This window comes from Nothoprocta perdicaria, unplaced genomic scaffold (assembly GCF_003342845.1).
Source record: "Nothoprocta perdicaria isolate Ctin4 unplaced genomic scaffold, notPer1 scaffold_107, whole genome shotgun sequence".
In the NCBI taxonomy this organism is placed as follows: Eukaryota; Metazoa; Chordata; class Aves; order Tinamiformes; family Tinamidae; genus Nothoprocta; species Nothoprocta perdicaria.
The window spans coordinates 779,677-807,637 of record NW_020454172.1 but is presented as its reverse complement, the minus strand read 5'-3'; the positions used below and the strand labels follow the sequence as shown (position 1 = coordinate 807,637).

The following is a 27,961-nucleotide window of genomic DNA, read 5'->3' as shown; positions in this document are numbered from 1 at the left end:
GAACAGCTTTATATCCAGATCAATAAAGGCTGTTGATTACTTGAAATCAGCCCACCACCAGTTTGCTACCTGCAATGCCAAGTACATAAAGGGTAAAATGCCCGGGCACCTGGGGACTTACCTGCAGTGTTGGCGAGGACTTCTGCATATCTCCCCAGCTAAGCACCCACACTTGGTCGTGGGACTTGTCATAATGCAGTTTGGCTGGTAACGGGTCAACATCCAAGGACTTAAAAAAAAAAAAAAAGAAAAAAAGAAAAAAAAAAGCATTTTCTGAGTGACCTGGCTGTCACATACGAGCGTGATGAATACGAATTGACTGCAGCCGTTCCCAGGTATCACTACTGCACCCAGCTTTGCACAATCAGCTCCAGATCAGCTGGGGCAGCACCAGCAATAGGGAATCGAGCTGCTGGCCTCGCTCTTCTGCGCAGACATCACTCCAGTACACCCTGTTACTTATGGCCAGTAGATCAGGGGCCCATTTCTGCTTGAATTACACCTGCAGAAGCCCATTCTTCCCAACCCGCTTACAACTGAGGTCAGGCTGTGGCTCAGCGAGCGTAAGTCAGAAATTTGTTCTTGTGTTGTTTTATCAAGATAGCTGCCAGCCTGGCTGCAGGCGCATTCCCGAGACTACAATAATCAGCCCGGAAAGGAGATTTTTTTGGACAGCGAGGTTACAGAATAGCAAATGACACAGTGCTGCTTTGCGGGTGGAAACAACCCAGCTTAAGAGCGAGGTCAGCAGATTTGCTGGGCAAAAAGCTACTTTATTTTCCCCGTATCAAAGCCTTTTGCCATCCCTGAATAAAGAGCTTCCCCGGCAGGTACCTGCACRGCTTTCTGCGACTGGGTATCAATGATCACTACTCTGTTCTGCCTCGGCTGTGCTGCATAGATGTACTTGTCTCTGACGTTCACTGCAGAGGCCCAGAGGCAGGACTGAGCATCCTCCCCTTCACCTCTGGGGCAGATCTCTTCCTGAGGAGGGGAAAAAGCAAAAGGAGAAGCTGTTTAATTACTGCAAGTCAGGGCTTGGAGCAGCAAGAAGTTTACTCTCGAAAACCACAGGAAAAATTCCACAGCAATTTTATTAGGATGACTTTTTTTTTCCTCCTTTTTCCTAGAAAATATGAAAGAATATTTTTTTAGGTGCCACACCGCAGCCTGGCTCGACCTAGTGACATTAAACAGCTGAACGTGCTGCAGACTTGCATTGAATTTAAGTAAGCCCACAGGCTATGGAGCTGCTTTTGAAGCATGCCCTGGAATGGCAAGACCTGCAGTGCTGTTAGTGTATATTAGCAAGAGAAATATAACTCTGTGCTTTGAAAATACAGTGATTTACATTGTTTGAATTACAGCTTTACAGTTTTCCTAAGACTCTTGATCATATTTGGTCCAGAAAAGCTTTCTTCAGGGTTCTTGTGCCCTAGGAAAGGGCAGTAGGGCCCTACAGCCTCTTACTGTAACACAGGGACAAAAGGAACAGCATCTTTGRGGCAAAATCCTGCCTACAGCTGCCTGATGCCAACTTTTGTGTCTGATGCTTCACTGCTGAATCCCATACAAGCCTGGGATGAGCCTCAGCAATACCCTGGGACCCTGAGGACCTGGAGCACTTTAAAGAAGAGCATCACCTCCCCATGGTAAATGCATCTGCAGAGGTTTTGAGGGCAAAGGCCCCCGTGATGTCTGCAAGAACCTCTCAGAGGTGTCTCAGAAAGGCAGACAGGTAATGAGAGCAAGGCCCTCCTCTCTTTCCGTGCCCTTTCTCCYGTGCTTTTTCCTGAACCACCTCGGCAGTATTTACCCCTCTTTGGAATTGAGCCACGAGGCGCCTGTCCCGGAGGAGCGACGGTGCAAAGAGGGTTTAATAATAAATCCGTGGCAAGCGCTAACCTCGGGGTGAGCAGCGTAAGCTGGATTTCCARTAAGATATATTAAAATACTCCCACGGGGGAAAGAACGTTAACCGTGAATTTATTGAGATTTATAGAGCACAGAGTCACTGAGGGATCCTTGCCCATGGTGCGGGGGCYTGAGGTTTGGGAAACCACCGCCCTTCATTCCCGCATTCCCTGGGGTGCTTGCAGATGGACCCATGGAAAAATGGGTCCATCTGCAAGTGAAAAATGGAAAAAATGGAAATCTCTGCATATGTTTCGCCCTCATAACGGCAGTCAAATTCCCCGTGGGATGTTAATAGTCCTCCTCAGCAGGTCTGTAACATGTGCAGTTCTCTTAGGTTCCAAGAAGAGGACCCTCAGCAGTGCAGTGTGAAGGTCACTAAACTCCAGTGACTATAGCAAAAAGTTTCCTGTGATAGAAGCAACCTGTGGGCAGACGAGGACAAAGTCTCCCTGTGGCTGGTGGCATCTCCAGGGTATGGACTAGGGCTGGTCTGACAGCTGAGAAGAGCTGGACCTGGCAGCACTCACCTTATGGCATCATCTGGAGACTAAGGAGCCTAAAATCCAGCAATGCCAGAGCTCTGTGGTCAGCTGGGAACATCCCTCTGCTCCCGGCCTAATTGTGACCAGGACACATCACAAGGACGTGACCTGGCAGCAGGGATGAGCAAGCCCTGGCAAGGGAAAGTTGGGACTCTCTCCGTTTCTGTATCTGCATCTCCCGAGCATTCACAAAGTCTCTGCTGGACACTTGCTCAAGGGAAACGTTCCTCTTTAGGGTTTTTGCAGGACCACCTTTACACGAAGACAGATGACAAATGACACGAACACGGCAGGGCGCAGGACTTACGTAACTGGTGAAAATCCTCTCATCCGGCCGGATGTGCCTCYGGATCTCACATTCATTGGGCTGCAGGACCGTGATCCCATCGTCGGAGAAGACGTAGAAGACGTTCCCAACGCTGAGGCCTTGAAAAGGCAAGACGAGGAGGATTTTTTTGCACGCGTCTCGAATGGTTTGGGTGTTTTTAAAGAGTAATTGCCCCTCTGCCCCCAACGAACAAGATCTGCCTTACATAGAAGTTGGTCGTTTGGATGCAGTTGGTGCATTCACAAAATCAAGTTTCATGTAACAACAAGGGCTTCGAGGAGTGAGGAGGTACAGACAGGTTCAAAAATGCATCGCCTTGGTGGCAGCAGCTGCGCACAAGCAAACAGCTCCTGGTCTTGTGCATGAGGACCATGCCCATAGGTGAATAAAAGAAGCCCCTATATGATATGCGAACTCCTCACTTTACAGCTTTTTAGAGCTTTTTCTTCCCCTCTATGATTTCATTAAAAATAGTTAGCTAATCATTTGAGAAGTGAGAGACAAGCTTTAGCTAAAATTAATCTGAAAGCTGTTCCATTAAAATTAATCTGACTTTTTTTGGAACTGGAAGTAAAAAAGTAAAATGTGTTCCATTAATGAAAGTTTATTTATTTCCTAAACCATCAGATGGAGTAAGCAGAGCCACCAAAACAAACGCATTTTTGAAATTTTGCAAACTGTAATTCACAAAYGTGGAATATCTCAGCATCGCAACAGCACTCATTGATCCAACTGGGGCATTCCAGGAGATTTGGAAACCTGCCTGTCGCTGCGGTGCTCCCAGGAGATCGCATTGTCCCACTTCTGCCCAGCAGAAACGCCTCCCAACACCGTGAATTTAGCTCTTCTTCAGCTGCATGCAAATGTGGCAATGGAGGATCTTGAGGAAATGGTGAGGATCTTTTCCCAGTGCTCCGGCTGGGAAGATCCAAGCGTGCCTTATTTGTTTTTCACATTGTCCCACCAGTGAATGCTTGCAAGGACCCTGGTCACGCCGGGTCCTGGCACGGGGTATGTGTCAGTGCTCCGTGGTGAGGCCCGAACGTGGAATTAGGGACCTGCTGCCCCTGGAAATCCGCGTTCCCTGGGGCAAGGGCACCGATCAGGCTCGGACCCGCTGAGCTTGTGCCAGCGGTGGCAGGATTAAGGCCTAAATCATCCCAGCAAAGCTTTAAGGCACAAAAAAGTACAATTTGATAAATGCCTTTTTGGAAAATTTCATAAAAAGAATATTTTAGTGAGACATTTGTCTTGAGTTTTTTAGTTTTTTGGACTAGAAAAAAAACCAAAAACCAAAACCCACCCCTTTTCTCGTGCCAGAGAGGTGGCTGGAGCGCAGCTTGTCAGCMAGAGCTGTGGGTTGTGCTGACAACGTTCAGGTCGGGTCTCTCTCAACCATACCCCGAAATACCCCAGTTAGGGCATCAGGCGGAGACAGGAGCTGCGATCCTGGATGCGATGCCACGGTGAGGGATCATGCACGGAGCAAAACCTACCCAACTCCCACTCGGAACTACACGCTTCCTGCCTCTGCCCTAACTTTTCCAAAATGTTGTGTCAAAACATCACACCTGGGCAGAATGGACCAAAATCCACGTTGTTTACCAATTTCCCTACCAATTTCCCGGTATATGTTCAGCTCTCTCCCTCCTCTGGGGGAATTGAGGATACAGAGCAGAGAGCAGAAGTTGACCCTGCCTGGAATGAGTGCACATATTTTCCTAAGGATAAAGTTTCTTAATCCTAGGCAATAAAACCAGGCAGGCAATACGTTCTGACAGTTGTGAAGCTGCTCAGTAATATTTTCATGCATGAGAGCAGTGCGATTTTATCTGATGAGCTGATTACAATATGAGCGCACATTTCAGAATTTAGTTGTCCTTGATCTTAATTAATCACTAAAACACTTTAGTAATGATTTCACCTCTGGAGAGTTACAGCGAGTGACTGGGCAAGTTACGCTGCTTCTTTTACAGTAGAAATGGTGCCGACGAGTTAAAATAAGGCAGGAAGCCCTAGTAGTACTCATATATTGAAGATGCCCTCTTTTTAATGTATTAAATTAAAATGCTCTTGCAGTCTGTAATTTTTTTCATTATTTTTTAAACAAAGCGGGTTTTTCACTAGTTAAGCTAGCAGTTACACAGGCCACCAGCCAGCGGTGGTATTTACAGTTTTTACAAGGCAAGCAGGGAGTAGTTCAGGGCAGGGTGACTAACAGACCGGGTTTTTCTTTTTTCTCCTCTCCTTTGTAATTAGGGACATTTTGGGATAGATGGTTCAGCTACTTCAAAACAAACAAGCCCCACACTTTATGAAATACATGCTTAAGAATAAAAATAATGCATGGAGAGGCCTTCTGAACATAAGAACTCTTTATTCTAACCATTCCAGAGGAAGTTTGGCTCTATTCTTTTTTYTCCTTCTCCTTTTTGGTCAACAGATGCAATTACAGACACTTGCTGGATCAAGCTGGGATCTAGGAGGAGAGCTCCCAACAGCAAGAGCTTTGGGCTCTCACGAGACCAAAGGGCAAAGCTGACCCGGTGGCACCGGCCTCTGATCTTCAGATTCTCCTCAGTTTAATCAAAATGCGTGGAAGTATTTTAGCATCTCTATTTGGTTATAAACAAGCTTTCCTTTTTTAAAGGCACGTTTACATAATTGATGCTTGCCTGTTGGTGCCAACCGCTGCCTTTAGYGGGGAGCGAGCAGTCCTACTGTGAAAATGAGCACTGGCATTAAAGCAAGCTGGCAATCACACAGGGGCTGCCCATAGTTTCCTCTGCACAAAATGCATATGCCTGGAACCTGGGGTGCACGTTGCCTATACACTGCCTGTGCTTCCAGGAGTGCTCAGCTGCTGACACCACTACGTGCATTCATTGCCTGAGGTTTTAGTCGCGCGCGTCGGTGAGAAGCTGTCAGGTCAGACTGATAGACTGAGTTTTAAAATGACCAACTATTGCATAAAGAATTGGACTGGGAGCAGAAGCCTGTTTTATGCAACATACCTTTTTATAATATGCATTTTACCAATAGCTTTGGTTGTTACAAGCCTTGCAGGCACAAGGATGTGATCATTTTAAAGGAGCTCAAGTCTACCAATCCACTTGTTAATATTTCTACTGAGAATTTTTGTTCTAAAAATTGAATACATTGAGATGTAAAAATAAAAATACTATCCCTCTCTCCCAGCTTTTCGTGCCAAGGTTTYGCATGCTATAGCATTTGTTCAGTGGGTTCTTGGTGTCAAATGATTGTGCTGATCAAATAGTATATAACGATACAGAGAGGAGAATAATCCTGTTCTAAAGATACACACTTATTTTTAAGAACATCAATGGTAAATCTGCTTTTCCTGCCTGCGTTCTCCCAGTTAATTGCCCATATATTTAAAATGTGCAAAGCTGCTAAACAGCAATTCCATGTTGCTTAGGGGAACGATAATTATAAGACTTTCTGCAACTAATTTCTTAGTGGTTCTGCAAACCCAGTGCTTCTGCAGGAGCAGGTCAGCGAGGAGCAGGCTGCCCTGCATGCAAACAGTGCATTTAAAACTGTATTTGAGGCCAGGACGTTTCCTCCCAGCGAAGTGGCCGCGCTTTGGGCACCGTGGGGTTGCCCGTAGCTGGGTGCTCGTGCAGAGCCGCGCGTTCCTGTGCGGCCACAGCGCGAGCTAAGGCAGATCARGCCCCACGTGCAGCGCCTCGATCCTGCCTTGGAGCCAATTAGCTGGGTGGGAGGCTTCTCCTCCACACCGGCCACCAACATACACAGAGGCTGACCTTGGGCAGGGCACGCTATAAGTCTGATCAAACGAGAGATCTGAACTGCCAATTAAAACAAGGAGAAATGGGGCAACCTTTACCCTGCATCGATTTAAAGGACAGAAGGAAGCAAAACCTTTTTTTTTTTCTCTTCTCTTTTTTGCCTAACAGACAGAAACCTCATTTTTGTTCTTTCCTAGCAAACATCAATACATGCACTGAGGAGGAAAAGCCTGGACTGCTTGCTTAAAAATGCAGGTGCATTGAATTGATGCCTTAGTTTGTTCAGTTATGGTAATTGGGGAGCAATTTTGACACTTGTACAATTATTAGTATTTCTTGAGAGTCTCTGGCTACTTCCTTGGCACCAGCTTATATAAAACTCTCATTTTTAAATATTTTATGTCACCTGTTACAGTACAAAAAMCAAAGTTATCTACAAGACTTATCGCTGGCACGATATTTCCTATTTGAATAGCTTAGCTTTTAAGTCACTGGTCTGTACTTAATCTGATAACTGTGAAGGTTGATAGAGTTAGTGGCAGTCAGTGGAGAATGGCCCATTATGGAGTTATTAAAGCAGACAAGCACATTATCACTACAACAAAAGAACTTTACTGCAGTACCTTCCTCTCGCCACAGTATGTTTGCAACTGCAGCATCAGAAAATTGGGAGAGCCAGAAAATAGCCAGGAAAAACAAACAACAAAAAACAAAGTCAAAATCTTCATTGTAGCAAGTAACACTCATGTTTAAATGAAATGTTTAAGTAGGGACAACTCTAACATTAATCCAGATAAACTAAAATATTGGGAAAGAATGGGAAGGATGGTGTTCATCTTGGAAGTGGAAGATAATTTCACACTAGGAGAAACCTATTTCACTATTTGGTGATGTAAATACAGGCCAAATAAATAATTCATTCGGCTCTTTTTTTCCCCCTAGGCATATAAACATTTGCAAGCTTTGGTTTGCAACTGGCTTTAGGAAGTTTGGTACAGAAAATCAATGAAATTTATTTTCTGAAATAATCATTGCATAAAATATTACTAGGTTTTGGATTCTTTGATAGCTAAAAGCATTATCACATTATTACTCCAGTAAAGACATGGCCCATAGCATATGTCCACCCTKCTGAGCCACAGAAGGCCTCAGTGCTCGAGATGAGCAGATTATCTCCCCCTGCAAAACCCTCTCAAAGCAGAATCCAGTCCTCTGATTGATGGGTAGACAAAACTGCCACTACCCTGAGCAAGAGCCCCACAGACTGCATGCAACGGGCTGAACTACAAAACTGCATCTAAGTCATTATTCCTTAAAGATCGTCAATCTTAAAAAGCCAAATGCATGGAAAATCAGGCTTACGGGTCTTTCTTGCAGAGTCCTCTATGAAGAGTGAAGATATGTCCTCGTCCACTCCCACTTCGTTTTTGGCAATGCAGGTGTAGGCGCCCGTGTCTTCGTACCGAACGCTACTGATATGAAGCTCACTTCCATTGGCTGCAAGAGAGACATCCATAAAGAGTGTTCCTCCCCACCACAACTGCCCCACATCGCCTGGGGACCCACACGTGCAGACAGGTGATGAGCTGCTGTTTGCTTCTTTGCATTAGCACATTGGATTTCTGTGCCACAAATGAACACAGAAATACACCATGTACAAGCAGTAAATGACATTGCCTTTTTTTTTCCTCCTCTTTTTTTTTAGTAGTAAAAGAAGAGTCAGCTTTAGTGAAGGGAAAGATAATAATCACTTCAACACTGCAAACAGTTTGTCATCAAATCAGCAAAAACGCAGGTTCCACACAGTTTCTCCCATCATCTGATCCCTGCAGTGGGAGCACTGCCTAAAGTCAGGCTGAGATTTTGAAAGAACCAACCTAATTGTGCTGGGATTGCCAGCACTGGCTGAAGGCTGTGACACATCTCTGCGTGGCTGCTACTCACAAAATTGCAATTAAATACTGTGCCTATTAATGCGTGTATTGTGTTCCCTGTTCTATGCTTGTACTTCAGCAGTGAGGACCTAGACCAGTAAAGGGCCAAATTTCCTCTACTGGGTGAGGGTCAAAAGTCACCTGCATCCCAGGTGCAATGGGTTTCTCCTCTGATTTGCACCAATTTACACAAGAGGCAAGGCAGGGGAGACAGGCCCGCTCTGCTCTAACAGACTGCTGCTCTGCTCGCAGCAATCAATATTGTATTTCTTGAGGCGTTTGCTGGAGCAGATGAAAAGGAAAAAGGAGGGTTATGCAACACAAACGTGACCGCCCCGGCTCAGCAGCAGCGCTTGTGCTTCGCAGCACCAAATAATCCCGTTAATCCCGAGCTACGACACCGCAATTAGTCGGGACTCTGCTCCTACCTAAGAGCGCGAGCTGCTTGGAGAGCTTGGGCGGGATGTCCACGCCGTTCTTGAGCCAGGAGATGCGGGGATTGGGGATGCCCTCGGCGTGGCACCGCAGGCTGGCCGCCACGCCGGGCTCCTGCGCCTGCGTCTCGGGGTACACGCGGATCACGGGCGGCACTGCGGGAACAAGGAGCAACCTCAGCATCCACCGCGGTGTTCGCGCCCCGCACCGCCTCCCTTCCTTACGGGCGTGAGGGACCTGCAGTTCCCTCCACCGACACCTGACGAGGGTGGTCTAATACGTGCAGCTCTAAAAATAAAAGCATAAATGCCCAAACTTCACTGAATTGAGGCAGGAAAGAATTAGACTCCCCGACCGCTTTCTCCTCTTGAACATATTGCATTATTCAACATTTCAATTATCTAATGGAATGGCTTAAATGTTTACTACCTCTTATTCTGAACAACAACAAAAGGCTTATAGATTACTACTACTTTTTAGCAGGAGGGAAGCTTTCAAGGTTTGACTTATCCTGTTTCAGGAGCTCCCTTCTGAACTATTTAATATGCACAACAGGCAGAACTACTAATTATATCTCAACTTACAACATGTTCATTGATTTTCAATCATGTTGCTTTCACTGCTCAAATCAAGCAGTCTTGACCCATTAACTATTTCTTAATGGTTACTCATATGCATTAAAGAATTTGAAATGGTTTGTTTGGGGGGGAAGAGGGAAAGCATCCTTCCTATTTCACAATATCTGTATGGGATAGCTTGAATAATTACACTCATTAGCATACACTTTACAGCTTTCTTTCCATTTCTATTTTTATTCTTTCACAAGCCTTACAAGAGAGATATATTTTACTTCTGTCTCACCCACCAGCTGCTTAAAAAAGCATCAAGCCATCAGTGCTGGTTAATACTTGGAATGAAACCAGCCATGACAGAAAGCCCTCAAGTCGCCTTGTGTTTTTTTTTTTTTTTTTTGATAGCTTTTAAGAGAGAGATTGTTTGAATGCAACCTGAGACAAAATGCCTAGGGATAATTCGTAATAAAAAAAAAGGGGGGACTTTTAGCAAAAACATGTCTTTAAATTGCACACTTGCATTGGTCATGGGATATTTTGCCTCATTCTATGTTAGTCTGATTCTCAGAAACCCACATATTTCACTAGCAGAACCAAAACCACAGCAGATTTGTATTGCAAAGGGTAGCTCCTAGATTCTGAACTGATGTTCTTGATGAGAATTAGCTTAACTTGTTTTATATAATTCATTGCACGGGTTAATTATTGCATGCAACTGCCCTGTGACAACAGCAAAAGACTTTTTTTTTTTTTTTTTAAATTGCCCTTGCTACAAGTTAATACATTTCAACTAAGCACGTTATACTTAACACTTGCAAGATTTCAGATCCCGGCTTTGGAATACATGCATTATCCTTTGCTATTTCCCTTGGTGAACATTCATCATTGCTAACCATTACTATGGCCACAGCCAAAAGCAATACAAAAATGCCATTACCTTAAGCAAGGCAGGAAAAAAAGGCAGCATTCGAACAAGGAAGAGATTAGGTAGGTTGCCCACAGCTGCACATCCAGTAGCGCCTCACTTGCAATGAGAGTTGTAGCTCATTGCAATGAAGTAGCTCATAAGGGGAACAGGAGGCAGCATCAAGCCCCAAAAACATATTTGCTGCTAGAGGTCCTGCACACTTCTGGGCTTATTTAATCTGTATTTCAGCTGCTTTAATCCTTGCATTTATGACCTGAAAGGAATTTGAAGCCTTCTATCTTTTCCCTTGAAAAGCCACAGGAACAAAACATGACAGCATTTAAAGCATCCCCGATATTGGGAAGTTTGTCCTATTGGCTTCTTATCATTGGGCTGACGATCACATGGCTTTTTTAAACTATATCCAAGGAATACAGCATGTTTTCCAGAGAGCTCAAACCAAGGAAAATGATGCCTTCCACTCAGCAGTCTCTCAATTCGCAAGCTATCGGTTCTCATAGTCGATTACAATTTTATGAGATCCTTTATTCTCAGCAACTTTTTTTCCTTGCAAATGATAAATTGCTATTCTTCCCTAYACTGTGAGCATGCTGTACACCTTTTTCAAGCAATATTTCTACCTGTTCCTGGTGACTCTTTGCTTCTCGACCCTGCGYTGCCTTTCCAACCTGTATTCTTTCAAACACAAAGGGTTGAGCRTACAAAAATACCAACTCAAATTTTACCTCTGCTGTGGTAAGTTTGACGATGACAAGCCAAACATTGCCACAAATGCCACCTCAGTGCTGTATTTCACATGTGTTTCAAGGTTCTTGCCCAGCAGACAGGAGCCAATGTACATTTGTGTGTTGTGGTCCTCGTATCTTCTGCCTAAAGCATCTGCATTTTGGCTGGTCTGAAGGCAGCCTCTGCACCTGGCTGTTACTTGTGGTGTTCCCTAACATCTAGAAGCTCCAGCAAGCCCAGTGGCTATTGCACAGACACGACCACATCCCAGAGGAGGAAAACTTCCAGTTTTTCCTGAAGCTGGGCTCAAAGCATAAAACTTACGGAGAAGTTAATTTTCCACCTAATCGATGAACTATTACAGACCAGTGCTAGGCTCCAAAGAGACAAAGGAGAAGGTCTCTAATAGCATTAGAAACCGTATCAGATGAAACGTTTCTGAGGGAGCATACAGAACTAGGATCCAATTCTTTTCAGTACAGAAAGGCAGTAAGGAAGAGAACATTGTGTACACTGGGCTGACAGGCTTCAGATGGGACTAAAAGGGCTCTCTACAAGGAGGCACCAACTTCAAAAGCCACTGAATTATCTGAAATGCAGTTGAAAAGCATTTCCCCCCACTCAGTTCTTCCTCATTCGCTTCTGATTTTATTTCTTAAAATATCTAATCGCTTTCCTAGAATAAAACCTGTCTTTTGGAGTTTGCTAGGCAGTAGCCTCACTGCAGAAGATGGCTGAGAGGATGGGCTCCAAGCTCTGCCCTTAGTCGGTGCTGCCACACTGCCTTAAAATCTTAGTCCAATACAGAAAATAAAAAACAAGCCACATTTGAAGCATAGCTTTGCATTTGATGCAAGYAGACATGGAGAGCCCCCGGCACGGCGCGGAGCCGCCGAGCTCCACCTTGGCTTCCAGCAGCTCCTTCCTGCCGCTCGTGTCAGGGCCAATCTGCCAGCTTGTCCTGCCCTGCCTTCATTTGGTAGCTCACCAGGAAAGCAAGAGCCATTTCCCCAGGAAAGTGGCCAGATCAGGGACGGGGCAGAGCGCCAGGCACTCTGCCCGTGGCCAAGACCCGCTTCTGCAGAGCCCAATGGCTCGCACGGGGATATCAAGACAACTCTGCTGGCCCTACAGCATTTTCTAGCAAGCCAGGGTTTTTCTGCAATACTTACCGACTACATAGCAACATAAGAAAGCCAACAAGAATGATATATTCTGTGAAACCCAAGCAACAGACACAAGGGCACGAACCAGCCCCTGCACATGCTGTATTCAGCTCTGGGCACTTGGGTTTTAATTTCCAACCTTTGGGCCTTCAGGTCTCTGTGATGAGAAAGCCCACGCCTTGGCTGCCACCTCAACTCCACTCGGGCTCATAATACATCACATAATATACACGGGATTAAGTTGTTAACTTGCTTGTGCTTTGGCTGCCATTCATCAAACAAACAGCACTTGGAGGAAGGAAACCTATTTTCCCAGCTGCAGCACACGCAATCGAGTTAGCCAGATTGCTGAGACTTTGCCATTTACTATCTCAAAAAGATGACAAATTGTGATGTGRAAACATTAGATCAGTTTTCACTGCAATGAGCTGGGTGCCTGCACTTTCCCCTGGGCCCTTGCCATGGTGGGGAGCACCTGCAAGGCTACATACTCAAAACCATGCACACCAGAGCTGAGGTTGGATAAAGTATTTGGAGGTATTTTTCTAATCAAGAACCTGCAATGCTGGTGGGGTTGGTTTATACAAGCCAGCGTTTGCAGTTGGACAGGTATCCCCAGAGCTCTCTACGGAATTTTCCCTCCAAATGCCATTTTTTGCCCAGGCAAAAAGCAAGACTTCAAGAAAAGAGTGCCAGCTTGGGGCMCTTTGCATCCTCTTTGCATGGAAGCAATCCGTGGTGCTGGGATACAACTCTGGCAAACCACTCACACGGACCAGTGTGGTCCCTCCCTAGGGAACTCGGCTGGATGGGGCTGCTGGACCATATCCTGTGTGATACCGTGAACTTTTGGAAAGTTGAAGTCATTTAAGCAACAATTAAGGAGCCACCAGCCTACAAGAGGCTCCAAAACCCCCTTCACTCTGCAGAAACTGCACCGATGGCTCGGTTTAAGGTCAGGCTCTGCCTAGGCTTGGACGGCTATACATCCACCTCCCATGGAAGCTGCCTTTCCTGTCGACTGCCCCCGCCTGCTGCTTTGGCTCCTGCAGCGYGAGCGGGGCTGGGCACGCAGCTGGGCTTGGGGACACGTTTGCAGCGRGTGGTCGCACATTTACTAACCATTCACCTGCAGGACGTGGGTCTGACACAGCTCGTCGTAGCCGTAGGCATGGCAGGTGTAATTGCCCATGTGAATGGTCGTTACCTTGGCGATGTAGAGGGAATCGTCCTCTCCAAAATCCTGCGAGCAACAAAAAGACAGGAAAGAGGCCTTATTATTTCAGGAAAAAAAAAAAAAACACAAAACAAAACAAAACCCTTAAGCACCACGCAAAAGCAAGCTGCGTTTTGCGCGGTTATGATCGCCTCCCAGCTTGGGAACACAGCTTGAATGTCGAGCAGCAAGTTTTAAAGTTCATAAATCACCATGCAGGAGAAAATGAGCAGCAATTTAAGAGTAAGGCAAAGCAACTCATCTGAGAATATGAACTTTTCTGCTGGCTGTTAACAAGGTGCTCTTTGCACATAAAAAGATAGCAATCTCCTGCTACCTAATTTATAGGGAAATTTAATATCTACCTGCTAACTTGAGATGTATAAAATACTAACTTCTGGGTGGGTTACAGTTTCCTTCATCTATACCAGTTTTTATAAAAGACAGAGTAGCCCCCGGGGCTGATGAGAAAGAACTGAACACGCCTGTCAGTTATGTCAAAAAAATCTAGATGGGAGACAGGAGACAAGGGAAAAAAACATTTTCTTTAAGAAAAGACCTTCAAATCAGCATGTTTTGATTTGTGCTATTACTACCCCACACCTGCTCTCACTTTACTTCTATTTTTGATTGTGGATGGGGGAGAATATAAGTTTTCAGCAGTTCTGGCACTTGAACATTTTGCGCAAAGGCTCAAGATTTTATTTCAAGTAAACGAAACCATTGCACCAACCACTATACAGAGGAGCTTCTCTTGTTATGCCACGAGCATTCAGACAGCAGCAGCTCCAAAACGTTTATGTTTTTACGCAGACCCAAAAGGATACACTTAAACTACAGTTAATGAGTTTGAAGAATGATTTTGCTTTAATTAGTGCCACACGTGAAGCATACTAAATGAACCCCTTCACAGGATTTCAGCAGCAAAGCACAGTGAAATTCAACTTAAGATCCTGCCTGAACAGTTCAGGACAGCGGGATGAGTGTGACTGGCTGGGACAGCGAGGTTTGTCTGCTAGCAAAACCCAAGGAGCTCTTCCTATTTGCACTGTGGGCACTGGTAAGGGCTGAATGCAAAAAGGCTCTACACCAAGCTGTATCTCTTACCATCCTTCTCCCTTTTCCAGGGCCATAAGGAATGAAAGGAAAGGGCAATGCCCTGGGGCTCTCCGCAGCTGCAAACCCACTGTGAGGCTCTTACAGCACAAAATAATTGAACATGTAAGGATAGAGAGCCTGAAGGAGGAACCCAGATCTGCTGGTTGGAACTCAAGAACTTCCTTCTCATTTATTTTTTGATGGATGGCAGCCAGGCACATGGATGCCTTACACCATTCCTTTCAACAGCCCCAGGGCACGTGCAGGAGCTACCACCACTCAGGGTATTACTGGTGACCCAGAAACTGTGAGCAAGAGCTGTTCCATCATGGGCTGGACCACTTTTGAGACAAGCACTCTTGTCTAAAGACAAGAGGAGATACCAAAAGCCAAAGAGCTTCCAGATAGGACCAACAGGCTCATTCTTCCCAGAGAGGGGACCTTGATCAGAGAGGGGACAGAAGCACCTGTAGCCACCACAGTTCTGCTATCCACGACCCTCCCACATGCACTTCTGCTCTGACAGACCTCCTTGCTTGCCCTCTCAGGTTTTTGTTGCATTTCACATGTTTTTAAGCTGTTCRACCTGCTTAATATTGGCATGTTCCAGCCAGGCTGAGGTCCTTGGGACTTCTGGCCCTGACAGCAGCACAAAAATTGACCAAATATTGGACTCCACATTGCTCAGCTCTRAACAAGGTTGCAGTTTAGGAGCTAATCCAATAGACTGAGACTTGGTAAGGAAAAGTATGAGCATACACAGAACCATGCAGAGCAAGAATAAATCCTTAGATGTCCTCACAACTCATCCATCATCAAAAATATTCTCACCATCATGTCCATCAGGCAGATTCAGCACCTAGACAATGAAATAAGCTGGATAAACCACCTCATGTGTTATTACAAACACCTACTCAAATCCTTCTGTTTTAAGGATTTGCCTGTTTTCTGGTAGCTAACCGTTTCCTGCTGGAAAGCAAAGATGCATGAGTAACTGCAAATAGAAGAGATACCAACCTTGAAAAAACAAGCGTTTTGCACAGGATGGAAAAAATGCTCATAGCGAAGGGTACTTAATAACAGTTTTGAAAGTTAATCTCCATGCAACTCAGATTGAATTTAGATCAATAAAACCAAGATAGCTACTTTTATGGAATGATTTATACAGAGTTACAGAAAATAGGACAATAAAATCTTCTCCGTTTTCACTGTGTTGCATCCTATAAGATTTCAGAAAAGTTTTATCAATGCTTGGTTTGTGCTCTGTAATTGTCTTTTTATGGATGATCTGTTTTTTTTTTTAATGCATACAAATGTATTAATATWAGCAGAGAGCCTTATAGAAAGAAACAGATGCAAGATTATAGYATGATTCTCTTCTTCTGAAATACATTTTTCTTCGAAAGCTTTTTTTATTGGTAAAAGCATGGTTTATGACTTTTTAAAACTATTTTCTGAATTCTAGAGCTTCAAGAAGGTAATCAAATCTGCAACCAAACGGTGGTAGCACCTTATCATTAGTGTGGGGCACATAAGGAACACATGTTGCCTGTACAAGGACGCACACACAAAGCGCAAGTTCACCTAAGAACAGCATTAGAGGCTGAGGAAGGAAAGAGGGATTAGTAAATGTAAGTTCAGTACTGAACTTTTACTACAAAGAGATGTGTGAGTTTTGTAACAAAATTAAAATAAACACAACAGTCACTGAGGTCTTTAATCACAATTTATGGTTTCTCCCAATTTTTTCCCTGTGGATATAATTAGTACACAAAGATTTCACTGTTAGATTCATATATATATATATATATGGTATTTTCCACAGAAACACCTTCTGTGTGTATTTTGTACAAGCAAATTTAGAAGAGTTACAAAAGCCCAACCTCGAGACCATCAGAAGATGGAATGTCTGGTTGGCACTGGAGTCCTGGTTGACACCAAGTTAACCATGAGTGAGCAGTGTGCCCTSGTGGCCAAGAAGGCCAATGGGATCCTGTCTGCATCAGGAGGAGTGTTGCCAGCAGGTCAAGGGAGGTGATTCTGCCCCTCTCCTCAGCTCTGGTGAGGCCGCACCTGGAGTACTGTGTGCAGTTCTGGGCACCCCAGTATAGGAGGGACGTGGAGCTTCTGGAGAGGGTCCAGAGAAGGGCAACCAGGATGATTAAGGGAATGGAACATCTCTTGTACGAGGAGAGGCTGAGTGAGCTGGGCCTGTTTTCTCTGGAGAAGAGACGGCTCAGAGGGGATATGATTAATATGTATAAGTTCAGGAAGGGAGAATGCAGGGAGGAAGGGGACAGGCTGTTCTCACTGGTGGCCAGTGACAGGACGAGAGGTAATGGCCACAAGCTGAAGCATAAGAAGTTCCGTCTCCAGGTGAGGAGCAACTTCTTYACTGTKAGGGTGACAGAGCAGTGGAACAGGCTGCCCAGGGAGGTTGTGGAGTCTCCTACTCTGGAGGTCTTCAAAACCCGCCTGGATGCCACCCTGTGCCACATGCTCTAGGTGTGCCTGCTTGAGCAGGAAGGTTGGACTAGATGATCTGTAGAGGTCCCTTCCAACCTTAAATATTCTGTGAATCTGTCTTCAGTTCCTCAGCAGCCTGTGCCATGGGTCCAAGACCCTTCTGTCCTCCAGGCGCAGCACAAACTCAGGTTGCTCCCAGGTGCCTTCCCTGCTGTTACCCCTGCACTAACAGGGCTACAAATCATTAATGGGGAGCAGCTTAGCTACCATTTCAGGTTGCTGGAAAATGGTCTTCTGTGGTTTTATTGAGCAGAGCACAAGCACAGGTCCACAAGGATCCATGTCCTGTCAAAAATGGTGCTTCACACAAGCAAGAGCTCCTCAAACAAGCAAGGCTCAGGAATTCCTCAACACAAAGGGATTTTGGAGCGAGGGCTGAGCTCACTGCCAGCTCCAGGGTCTGTATCTGTCCATCCCCACAAATGCACATGGCAGCTTCCTTGGGAAGAGGGAGGCAGGCAGGTCAAACACCTGAGGAAGACAAGAGGAACATTTCTGTATGCTCCGTTTTAGAAGGCCTGGCTTGTAAAGCCGCCTTCCCAAGCCACTGTGAAGCAGTCTGAGGGAAGAGTAAGAATCTACGAAATAGTGATATGATTCTTTTCTCCCTAAAAATACCACAGCTTTGAAGAACAGCCTCAGAGGCTGCCTGGGAGCAGCAGCGAGTGCTGTGCATCCCGCTGGGAGCTGGGAACATCCTATTCCCAGCCCCGGAGGAACGAATGACATTAGGCTTCAAAGACCAGACAAGCTTAAGCCGAGCTAACCTAGCGGCAGCACCGGCTCCTGCCTGGCCAGGTACAGCAAGAAGAAMAAGTCCACCTCTGAAGGGAGATGAAGGAAGATATTTCTGCAACAAGCTCGGCACTGAAAGCAGCAGCTCAATAAACCCACTCCTAACCACGAGGCACTGGAACAAGTCCCACGAGAGAGGAAGAGACATCAAGGGCAGAGCAAAAAGTTACTTCTGGAGCATGGTTTGCTCCATCGCAAATGGTTATCACTGGCCATCAAACTTTAGAAGGCAAAAAATATTGACCTAATGAAAATACACAAGYAAAACACAGAAAATACTCCAACACCTACAAATAGATGAGACTGTATCAAAGAGGCCAGAAAAGGCCCCTAAAGCTCATCGCCTCCACTTCATGGATTTCATCCTRAAATAGTGTGATACATTCCGGCAGTTAGAAAAAAATTACAAGCACAGCTTGCTGAAACTTCTCCTAATTGATAAGGGCAGCGAGTGACAGAGGATACAGTGACTTTGCCAGCAGTTCACCTCACCTTCCCGCTCCCTTTCTGGATTAGGGTTCCCTGCCTTTCCTGAGCTTCTCTCATGTCTTACAGTTACCCTTCAAACAAAGGGCTGATGAAGCGATCTCAGAACATATTTGAACTTTTCAAGATTTAAAAAACAAAACACTATATTTGAAATCGATAAAAACACAGTAATATCTGAAAGAAGTACTACCACACACAGTTTATTTCAAAAAATAGCAAAGCAGAAATCTAGAAAATGGGTATGTACTTTTTTTTGTATTGAATTTCCCTTCCATCACTACTGATTACCCAAGGCATCGGTCTCTTCAAACAGAAGGTTTTTCATATTTATTTATCCCATTCCTCCCCGTTAATGCATTCACTGGCCATGCAATCTGCTGGGGCTCTGAGACACCACACTTGGCAATGTGTAAAACATTGCATATTGCCTGTAAACCTAGCTCACATTCTGTCTCAAGTGAAATCCAATATGTGACTAAYGCCACAAATCTGCTCTGACACCCATGAGCAAAGGCAGCAGAGGGGGGACACCCCCTCTTCTTAAAACACCTTCACATTTTTGGCAACAAGGAATTCTTGTTTTCCAGGAAGTCTTACTATACAGAGGAGCTGGCATATGGTAGATTCAAGCTGATTACTTTGAAGTCATCCTCAAACACTATCTGGGAAAGAAAGTCTTGCTTTATAGCTGTCTATAGGTAGTAGGAACAGAAAACCCTCAGGAACACRAAAGCAGAAAGCCTCCCCTTCTCCCTCATAACTGGCTTGCAAGAACTTAAGCCCCCCTATATTGCTTTAAATCAGTTCATTTCAAATTTTCAAAGATAAACTAGATAATCGCAGAGCTAACCTGGGAATAGCTTCTCTGAACCAAACCTACCTGAGTCTACATAAATTAGGTCCTTCCCAGCTGCAGCCATSAGAGTCCAGCTCTGCTCCTACACAGCCCTGGCCTCCCACCACTGACCCTCTAATACCAGAAAGCCCATGGCCTGCCTTAAATCCAGTGAAATTTCCAAAGAACCAGAATATCCCTGGCAAACACAAGTCGGGAGAGCTGTTTGTGCAGCRCCACAGGGCTGCAAAACCATGGCCAACACTGGAGCATGTCTGAGGTTTCCTCCACAGGCGGAGAGGAGAGGTAGCTCCCCCACTGCACAGGACCAAGTGCTACCAACATACACGACACCACAGAACCCCCCTACAAACACCTCAGCCCTTCCTTAGCTCCCAGCAGCTCTCTGGCTCCCACCGCCCTGGGTGCTTCAGGGCACCTGATGCCCCCTTCCATATCCCTCTTACCTTAGATCCCAAACCTCCTCCATTGTCCTTGATCATAACCCCTCAACACCCAACCACTGGCCAATATCTGCCCAAAAGCTACAGGAGGAGGCCCTGCAGCAATTCTACTCGATGATGACAAGCTGACAGCAATGAGRAGCAGCTGCCAAGGGCTGGGTCGAGACCCAGCAAGGCCAGGACCTCCATAGTGATCTTACCTGCCTCTTCCCAACTTGTCYTCTGCAAGGTCCTGCAGGAAAGGGAGGCCACAGCACGTGCTGTCAAGCTCTCAAGGGCACTTCATAGTGGGTACAGCACAAGATCTTCCACCCTCTAGGTCTACAGCTGGTTTATATCCATCTTGATAATGATTTTCTCCTCTTGAGGGTAAGAAACAGTGCCACCATTTAAGAGGAACCAATGCAGTGATTGCAATTTATCAACTCGTTTGCTTTAAAAGTGCTTGCCTGCTCCCCTRTCCCTGGAATCTCTCTGGTGCTGTTTACAGGCTTTTAAAACAAAATGTACCCAAGCATTTAATGAGATTATTATTATGCAGAATCCACAACAATGGCTATCATTTTGAGAATGATTTTTCCACGCTAATCAAATGTCTCTGATCTTTTTGACAATAGATTCATGAGTGATTCATAAAAAAATAATAAAAACTAAATTAGTCATGGGCTCTTAAATCACTTTCTTTGGTCCTTTCAATAATTCATTTCCAGAGACATGCTGAGAACTTATGCTTCATTAATACTATTTGTTCTTGGTTTTATACATGCTATCATTTTAGTAATTTACACGGAGAAAAACTCAGCCTTAAGCAAATGCCAGAAAACTATTGCAAACACAGCCTGATGGAGTATTAATTTGTCTTTTCTTGTTATTCTGCTCAAAGAATTTAGTACAACATGAGACTGCTGGTGAGCTAAAAAAGTTTCCATCTTAAAACACACAGAAACGGACTTTTAAACAGTTCTGCAATTATAATAACGGAGGAATGGATGACTTCTATATATAGAAGTCTCAGACACAGTAAAATGAGAAAAATCATGGCATACATGCCTCTAAAAAGTCACACAAAACAAGAAGACCCTAAGCTTTTAAGAACGTTTTCCTCCCAAACTTGGGATGTTTAGAAAGGTGAAGCCTTCTGCCCTGCTGTGCACTTAGGACCAGGTCAACAGCTAATACAGTGTTTGGGAAGGTATTTTTTGCATTTGCAATGCTCTCCAATAAACTTCACTCGGTGACCCAAAAATGAGATATTCTACTGAAGGCACCAAGCGGAAACAAGTCCTGTGATCTTTWTTAGGGCAAAATGAGAGATTCTGTATTCTGAAAACACAGTAACTATTAATTTTCCACTTAACCTCCAGTTTTATAGCCTGCACAGACCTAAGATACTAGAAGTGCTGTGTAATTTCTTAAACTTTGATTTTAAACAGGAAAAAAATGGCTTTAAATACACAACTTCCTGTAATTTACTCACACCACCATATTACTGCAACATCTAGGATGGCACAGGGTTTGATCATTTTAATGGTCTCATTTCTATTAGTAGGGCATTAAGTGGGGTTATTAACACATGACCTTTTTATTATTTAACAGTGGAGACTACATTAAAAACATCAACAGGAATGAATCTCCTTCAAACAGCTTGTTCTAATGGGAAATCTAATCCAAGTGCCTCGTATTTTAAAAGCAGGCTATTTGCCCCAGTTTTCAAAAATTATTCATGGAAAATGGTTATTCGTAAATATAAATATATATGTAAATAAGGCGACAAGGAGATGAATTCTCCCCTGCGCACACAGGCATGTGCAATAGGAGCAATTGATTTAAGAAGTGATCTGTGCCCCTGCATGTTTATATGGTGCAAAATTAAATTCCCTTAATTTTTTGTCCGTCATCCTGGAACTCACTCTTTGGTCTGGTCCCATAAATTGAGGCAGGGCTATTTCTGGGCACGGGTGGCCTCACTCCGGAGCAGCAATCCCTGTTTCATATGGGAAGGAGTTTTCCCATGGTCTCCACCCTATGCCATCCCTCTGAGCCCCTTCTGATTCTATAAGCTCTGTTTCAAGCTATCAGAACCAATCTTGCTTATGAGCCTCCCAAAGGAGTCCAACTGTCAGCTGGCCTAATAGACTAAGACAGAAAACAAATACAGAATGTAAGGGGTTTGTTTTCAGGGGCTGCTTGATGAACGCAATAAAGACTGTAATGCAAAGCYGAAAATACACTGGGAAGCTGGGAAAGGGGGTCTTTGGGAAAGCAAYGCTCAAGACATTTATTCCAAAATCYAGCACATGGACTTCTCACTGGAGACTTCTATTTTTGCCCTCTGCAAGATGAACTAACCGATGCACACAAGGGACAGCAGCAAACCAATGCTGCGTCGCGCTGCGTTAACCCCTGGGTGCGTGCTTTCCAGGGACAAGCATTGATTTTTCATCAAACAAGCAGAAGGACAAGCACTAAAATAGGTGTGAAGGACTCGAGCGTCTCTGCTGGGACTCCTCCATGTCCTTCCACCAGGAGGGAATGGACTTTAGAGCCCTGCATCTGTCCCTGCMGCAGGGCTTTGGATTTGTTTTGTACAGCAAATTCACTTCATTGCATCTGGCATCAGCAGAAATGCAGAAACCTCTGTTTGAATGATGTGGACTGGAAAGCACGCTCTTGAACTGAAGACCTAAACCAGACTTGAGCTAAACTGTGCAGATTACTGTGAAGTGAATAACAAAAGATAATCTATGAATTTACATCTTAGCTGCCCATAGGATACCTGCTAAACCACCACATTCTTATCTGCTTTTCTTCTGTAACATTTGTTTTGTTATGCTTATATTCTCTTTTCTGTGGTTTGCATGTTTTTGCTATGCTTTTGAAGAATAAACTTCCATTTATAAATTCTGTTTACAGATGTCCATATGCACCTGTAGAGAGGATAAAAAGGCATGTGAAACAGTGTGCTCTGGGTGCTGTATCCATACATTTGACTCTGTTAGGAGTTTGTTATACTTCAGTGGAGCAATGCCTTCGCAATTATGTATTTGGGAAAACATACTGAACGTTCCTGGGAACAAACATATATTATTTTGAAAGGCAATACATTTTAACCACTTCCCAATTTGTAATCACACATCTATTTATAATCACAATCTCATCAGCTTCAGCTTCACTGTCGTTTTCTTCAGGAGGAAAGTTGATATCACTTTTTATCAGTATAGATGCAAAGGTGCTTATTATGGATAAATGATATTTATGGAAAATAATGCTTTGACGCTAAAAATTAATCTTCAATGTTTGCAGGAAAAATCATTTAATTACATGTGYCATGAAGACGGCTCTTTTATAAGGGCTATGAGACAACTCATTAACRGAGTTCTTAACAGATAAGACAAATGTTAATATGTCGTTTATGAAAGCTTCTGATTAAAAGAGCAACAAAAAGTGATTAATACTTTGTTGCCTATCAAGATACTGCTTAAAAAAATGATTCAAACRGGGCACATCAACAACGAGGCATTGTAATAACCTTGAGGCTCTCAGTTCTGTGTAAATGCAGGATTATGCAGGTTTTTGCTCTCTGTTTTTGCTCCTTCCAGCATGAGTCTGGAACCACCCTTGGCCTCGTGATAATAACCTGGCTCAGAATAGAATGGGGCAGCAGAGGACTTGCCTGTGGTGCCTTTGCTCTTCTGCACTCAGTGACTTTTTAGGACTCTTTTCTCTTCCGAATTAGGCTTCTATTTTCAACTGATTTCCTGAATAAGCATTAGTATTTAGAAGAGAAAGAGTTTAATTGAAATATAATATGAGGATTTTTCCAAGAGTGCGAATATCCTGTAGGTTCGCACGTGATTACCACCGCGCCAGGAGCAGGCAGGATTTTCTTCGAGTGAAAAAGGTGCAATTAATCTCCTGTTGCACTTCCAATTAGCAAAATTGCTAACCTTATTGTGAAAAGCAGAAATGCAATTGAGTTTCTGCTTGAGGCATGCTAAAAGAAAACTGAAGTAATTTAATTAACTGACTTCAAGTATATTAGGAAGCAAACCGCCTTTACTCTCCTGCTGCCAATGCCTTTAAATAGATACCGCTTAATGCCAGTTCGTGTCCCCACCCGAGGCTGAGCCTTGGAGATGTTTGCTGCCACCCATGCCCAGCTGTGCAGCTGGGTTGGGTTTTCACATGTCTCAACACCCCAAACCCCCAAGCACATGGAGCTTGCACCAAGCACATGGAGCTTGCACATCCAGCTGACCCAACAGACTGAACCCAGAACAGCATCTCAAGTACTTCTTGTGATGAGAATCAACTTGGTCAATGTCTCCTGGGCATGGATTGTTGGAATGGCTTTGTCTGGTGAGGGAATAAGGTTTCAATTTGCTATTGCATTTTCCAAATGCAAAACAGCATTTGGAGATCCTGTTCCAGTCTTCCAAAATGCTATCTTTGCACTGAGACAGGAATTAGAGCAATGTTTCCACGTGGAAGTCACAGCTTCACGATGACCATCCCTTCACCCCTGCTATTAGCAAGTGCTTCAAGCACCCAGGAACCCTTCCCTGATGGGGAGCAATGGGACACAGCCAAGCTCCACAGCCCTGCGCACTCCTCATGGTGAAGGAGGAAAGGGAAAAGTTCAGTGTCCCCAACGTGGGTCACCTGGGGTGACCAGAAAAGAATACAGATGGCAGTGATATAGAAGGCACATAAAAAGCTTTATAGTTTTAATTAAAGACGAAAAAGGTGCTGAGGTGTTTATTAGCTTAAGAAACTGTTGATGTGCAATACCAGGTGTTTTATGACAAGGTGAGAGGGATCATAAACAGACGCATGAAACATTAATGTTGAGGAATAAATCCTGTTTCTCTTCCTTGTTAAAATCTCCGAGTGCCCCTTTGATATCGTTTCTCACTGGTATATTAGGAAGAGGAGAAGCTCCAACAGATCGAGAGGGGTTTGCTGCTGCTGCGGTGCATGTGACTGGCCAGAGGTGTCTTCAAGAACTGAGAAACCAGTCACTTTACGGGCATGGACATARCCCTTCCTCTTAACATTTAATAACAATAATAACAAACAAAAAAGAATTAATTGTGAATTCAAGAAACTCACTTGACCGATGATAYTGGAGACAGTAAGTGGCATCTAAGCCTCAAAATTTATTCCTGATAGATTAAAATAGTAGGAGTCACAAAATGAAGGATCGGATCCCCGTGCAGTCCCTGTTTGTACTGCAGTCCCTGCACTACCATTTTATGTGTGGCTCACATGTGAACCTTCAATATGTTTTAAAGACTCATGTGATCATCACCAAGATTTCAGGAAGATAATATAAACGTATAGAATTTTAATAATTTTTAACGGAAAAAAATCTAAGGCGAGCTCTTACCCCCCCCATATTATGTGAGAATTATATTGCAGAACTGTTGAATCTCACTGTAAAAAACAGCCCAGTCTATGACTCAACAASAAGTCTCAGTCTAAAAATACATGTTCAAGGTCTATCTAAAGAATAGAAGTGGCAGAAGACAGTAGACACTCGCCTGGCACAAAGCTGCCGAGGCTGTTGCACCACAGCACGTGTGATCCTCATACACCTCACGCATGTCAAGAAACAGATCCCCTGCAAGGAGTCTTTGCCCAGGACGGTGCTGTGTGAGCAACGCGCTTTGCTGTGCCGCACACCCGCCGAAAACCTGGTTTGTGCAGCCTCTCTGGGCAGCTTTCCATGGATTTCCTTCACATTCCCAGGCCAGCATTAGGGCGGGATGTGTCGGGGATCCACGCTGCATGTCAATGCAGTGTTGCAAACAGCGAGGGTTTGCGTTCAGCGAGGGTAATACTTGCTTTGGTGAAAGGCAGGGCTGTTCCGAGGGGTGCAATTACACATCTTGTGTGTACATTAACCATCTATATGCAGCACACAAAATGCTCTTACTGCAGTGTAGTCGACAACACCGAGCTGCCTTGCAGGGCAATGCGCCCGTCCCACGTGCTGTAATTTTCATGCATTAATGCAGAAGAGTGGAGCAAAGATTTTTCACATCTCAGCAGTCCTGGATAGACAAGGGTTTAGGGAGCTATATTATTGACTGTAACAACACAGAACTGAGTGGGTATCAAATTAACAAGAGCTGAACAAAAATATAAATCAACACTTGCTGTAGTGTAATTAAAATAAAACCTGATTTACTGGGTACTTTAATGCAAAGAGAAGTGAAATACAGACCATATTTTCTGTACACTACTTTCTGCTTTCTCTATAATCAAATGTTATTAAATAAATGAGCAGGTTTATACCATTATTTAGGTATTGTCTTTACTGCAAACTATGACTCATACCTCAGCTCAGCCCTTAAAGCTGGAGATCCAGCTCCCCTGCAAGGGGACAGCTGCACCCTGTTGCATAATCCTGTTTTTAAACCTGCTCATCAAAACTATGAGGGGTATGAGAGGAGAATACACTGAAAGGCAGGTGAAATAGGAAAAATAAAAAAATATATATATTTTGAGTTAGATACAGTAGAGATTGCATTGCCAGCCACAAGTGTAGCGTTTCATCCCTTGGATGAACCTGTTCTGCTGTCCAGGGAATGGGATACCTGGCAAGTCCAGGTTTGTGCAGCTCATTCCCCTGGGATTTCCGGGATGGCTCCCAGTGGATCCCGGGCTGCCAGAGTCAGTGAGCAGCCAGGGATGACGTATCAGTGCAAAGCAATTGCCAGGTTATTTCCCAGCTGGGACGTGGTGTCCTAACGCCACGCTCTTGCAGCCGTGCTCTCAGCTGCTTACACCACTCCGCTTTCACTCCTTAAGACAAATTCATATAAAAACCGAATATCATGCCAGCTTCCATTTTCCGTAACAACAAGGAAATAAAACCATTCCCTCAAACCCATCAGCACCCTAAAGCCGAAAATCCCCAAGCTGATTCCTGGGTGAAGATCTCCTTCTCTGGAGATCTTCCCAACGTGCTTGGACACAGCCCTGTGCCACGTGCTCTAGGTGACCCTGTGCGTGCAGGGATTGGACTAGAWGATCTCTAGAGGTCCCTTCCAACCTTCAGCATTCTGTGATTCGGGACTCACGTTGATGTCTTCCAAGTCGAGGAAGTTGAGGACGACCCCGTTGCGCTTCCAGATGATGGGCGGCCGCAGGGCTCCGCGCACGCCGCACGTGAGCACGGTGCTGAGGCCCACGGTGACGGTGCTGACGCTGACCCTCTGCTCCTCGGGCARGCTCAGCTGAACCACCTCTGCAAAAGGCAACCAAGCAGACGGCATTAGCACCCGCGCTCCCTGCTGCCCGCCAGCGCCGCGGGGTTTTGCTCCGCGGGATTTTGCTCCAAGCGGGCGGATATTCCCTGGGCGGGAGGGCAGGGAGGAGCCACCGCAAGCACAGCAGCCAGCACCAGCTCCCCGGATCATTCCTCGTGAACAGGGTGGCAGGATCCAAAGCAAAGGGATGGGGAGGATGCYCCAGGGCTTTCCTGTCTTAAGCACCCTGATTTGGGGTCTAGAGACTCCTGCCGGGATCCTCTGCAAAGCCACAAGAGTTCTCCATGTTCTATCCAGATAAAGCACAATTAAGATAAGAACATATCCGCTGAAACAGAAATAAACCTTATTCTAAACCGTCCAAACACTAGGAAGCCGCCAGACAAGAAAACTCGCAGCGCCTTTGCCACACACAGCTACACGTGGCACCTGAGATACAGAGGTTCCTCTAAGCGAAGCACTGAGACGCTTTCCTATGCTTTATTTAAAGTGAAAAATCCCGTTACCTCGATTTATATGTACCATAGGAAAAAAAAAATGCCTGAGGCAGCAGGGCTTTTTATTTCTTTGAAACCACACCAGTGTCACATCATTCTCCTCCGGCCACTGCTCCTAAAGACGTGCCTGCATATTCTGCCATATGCGGCTGTACAGATAGGTGAGACATTTGATGCTGCAACTGCTGTCACCGCAGATAAGTCATTATTAGGCATTTCAGCAAGGGTGAGCAAGCAATAGGGCAATCAGGACACATTGTCAAAATTGCAGCAGGCACAATTTTATCATTCCCATGGCTGGGTTTTTTTTTTTTTTGGCTCTGAAACAAGGAGGCCTTGAAACCTCCTTGCTATAAGCAAAAGGAAGATTTAAATGCTACGAGTGCTTCTGCTTAATAAGTTAAAAAAAACSTTGGTGGGAAAATCTTGCACCCTTTTTCTGG

At 44.7% G+C, this 27,961-nt stretch overlaps 1 protein-coding gene across 1 annotated transcript; it reads right to left on the bottom strand.

Annotated features, from left to right (window-relative positions):
• Nucleotides 1-36: 36 nt before the first annotated feature.
• On the bottom strand, nt 37-27,027 carry LOC112952663 (follistatin-related protein 4-like). Its single transcript, XM_026045565.1, has 9 exons — nt 26,833-27,027; nt 13,444-13,564; nt 8,923-9,084; nt 7,923-8,057; nt 7,184-7,210; nt 2,767-2,885; nt 835-984; nt 122-229; nt 37-69 (listed from the first exon to the last, which is right to left on the bottom strand). The coding sequence occupies exons 1-9, from the start codon at nt 27,025-27,027 to the stop codon at nt 37-39; spliced, it is 1,050 nt and encodes a 349-aa protein (XP_025901350.1).
• Nucleotides 27,028-27,961: the final 934 nt, after the last annotated feature.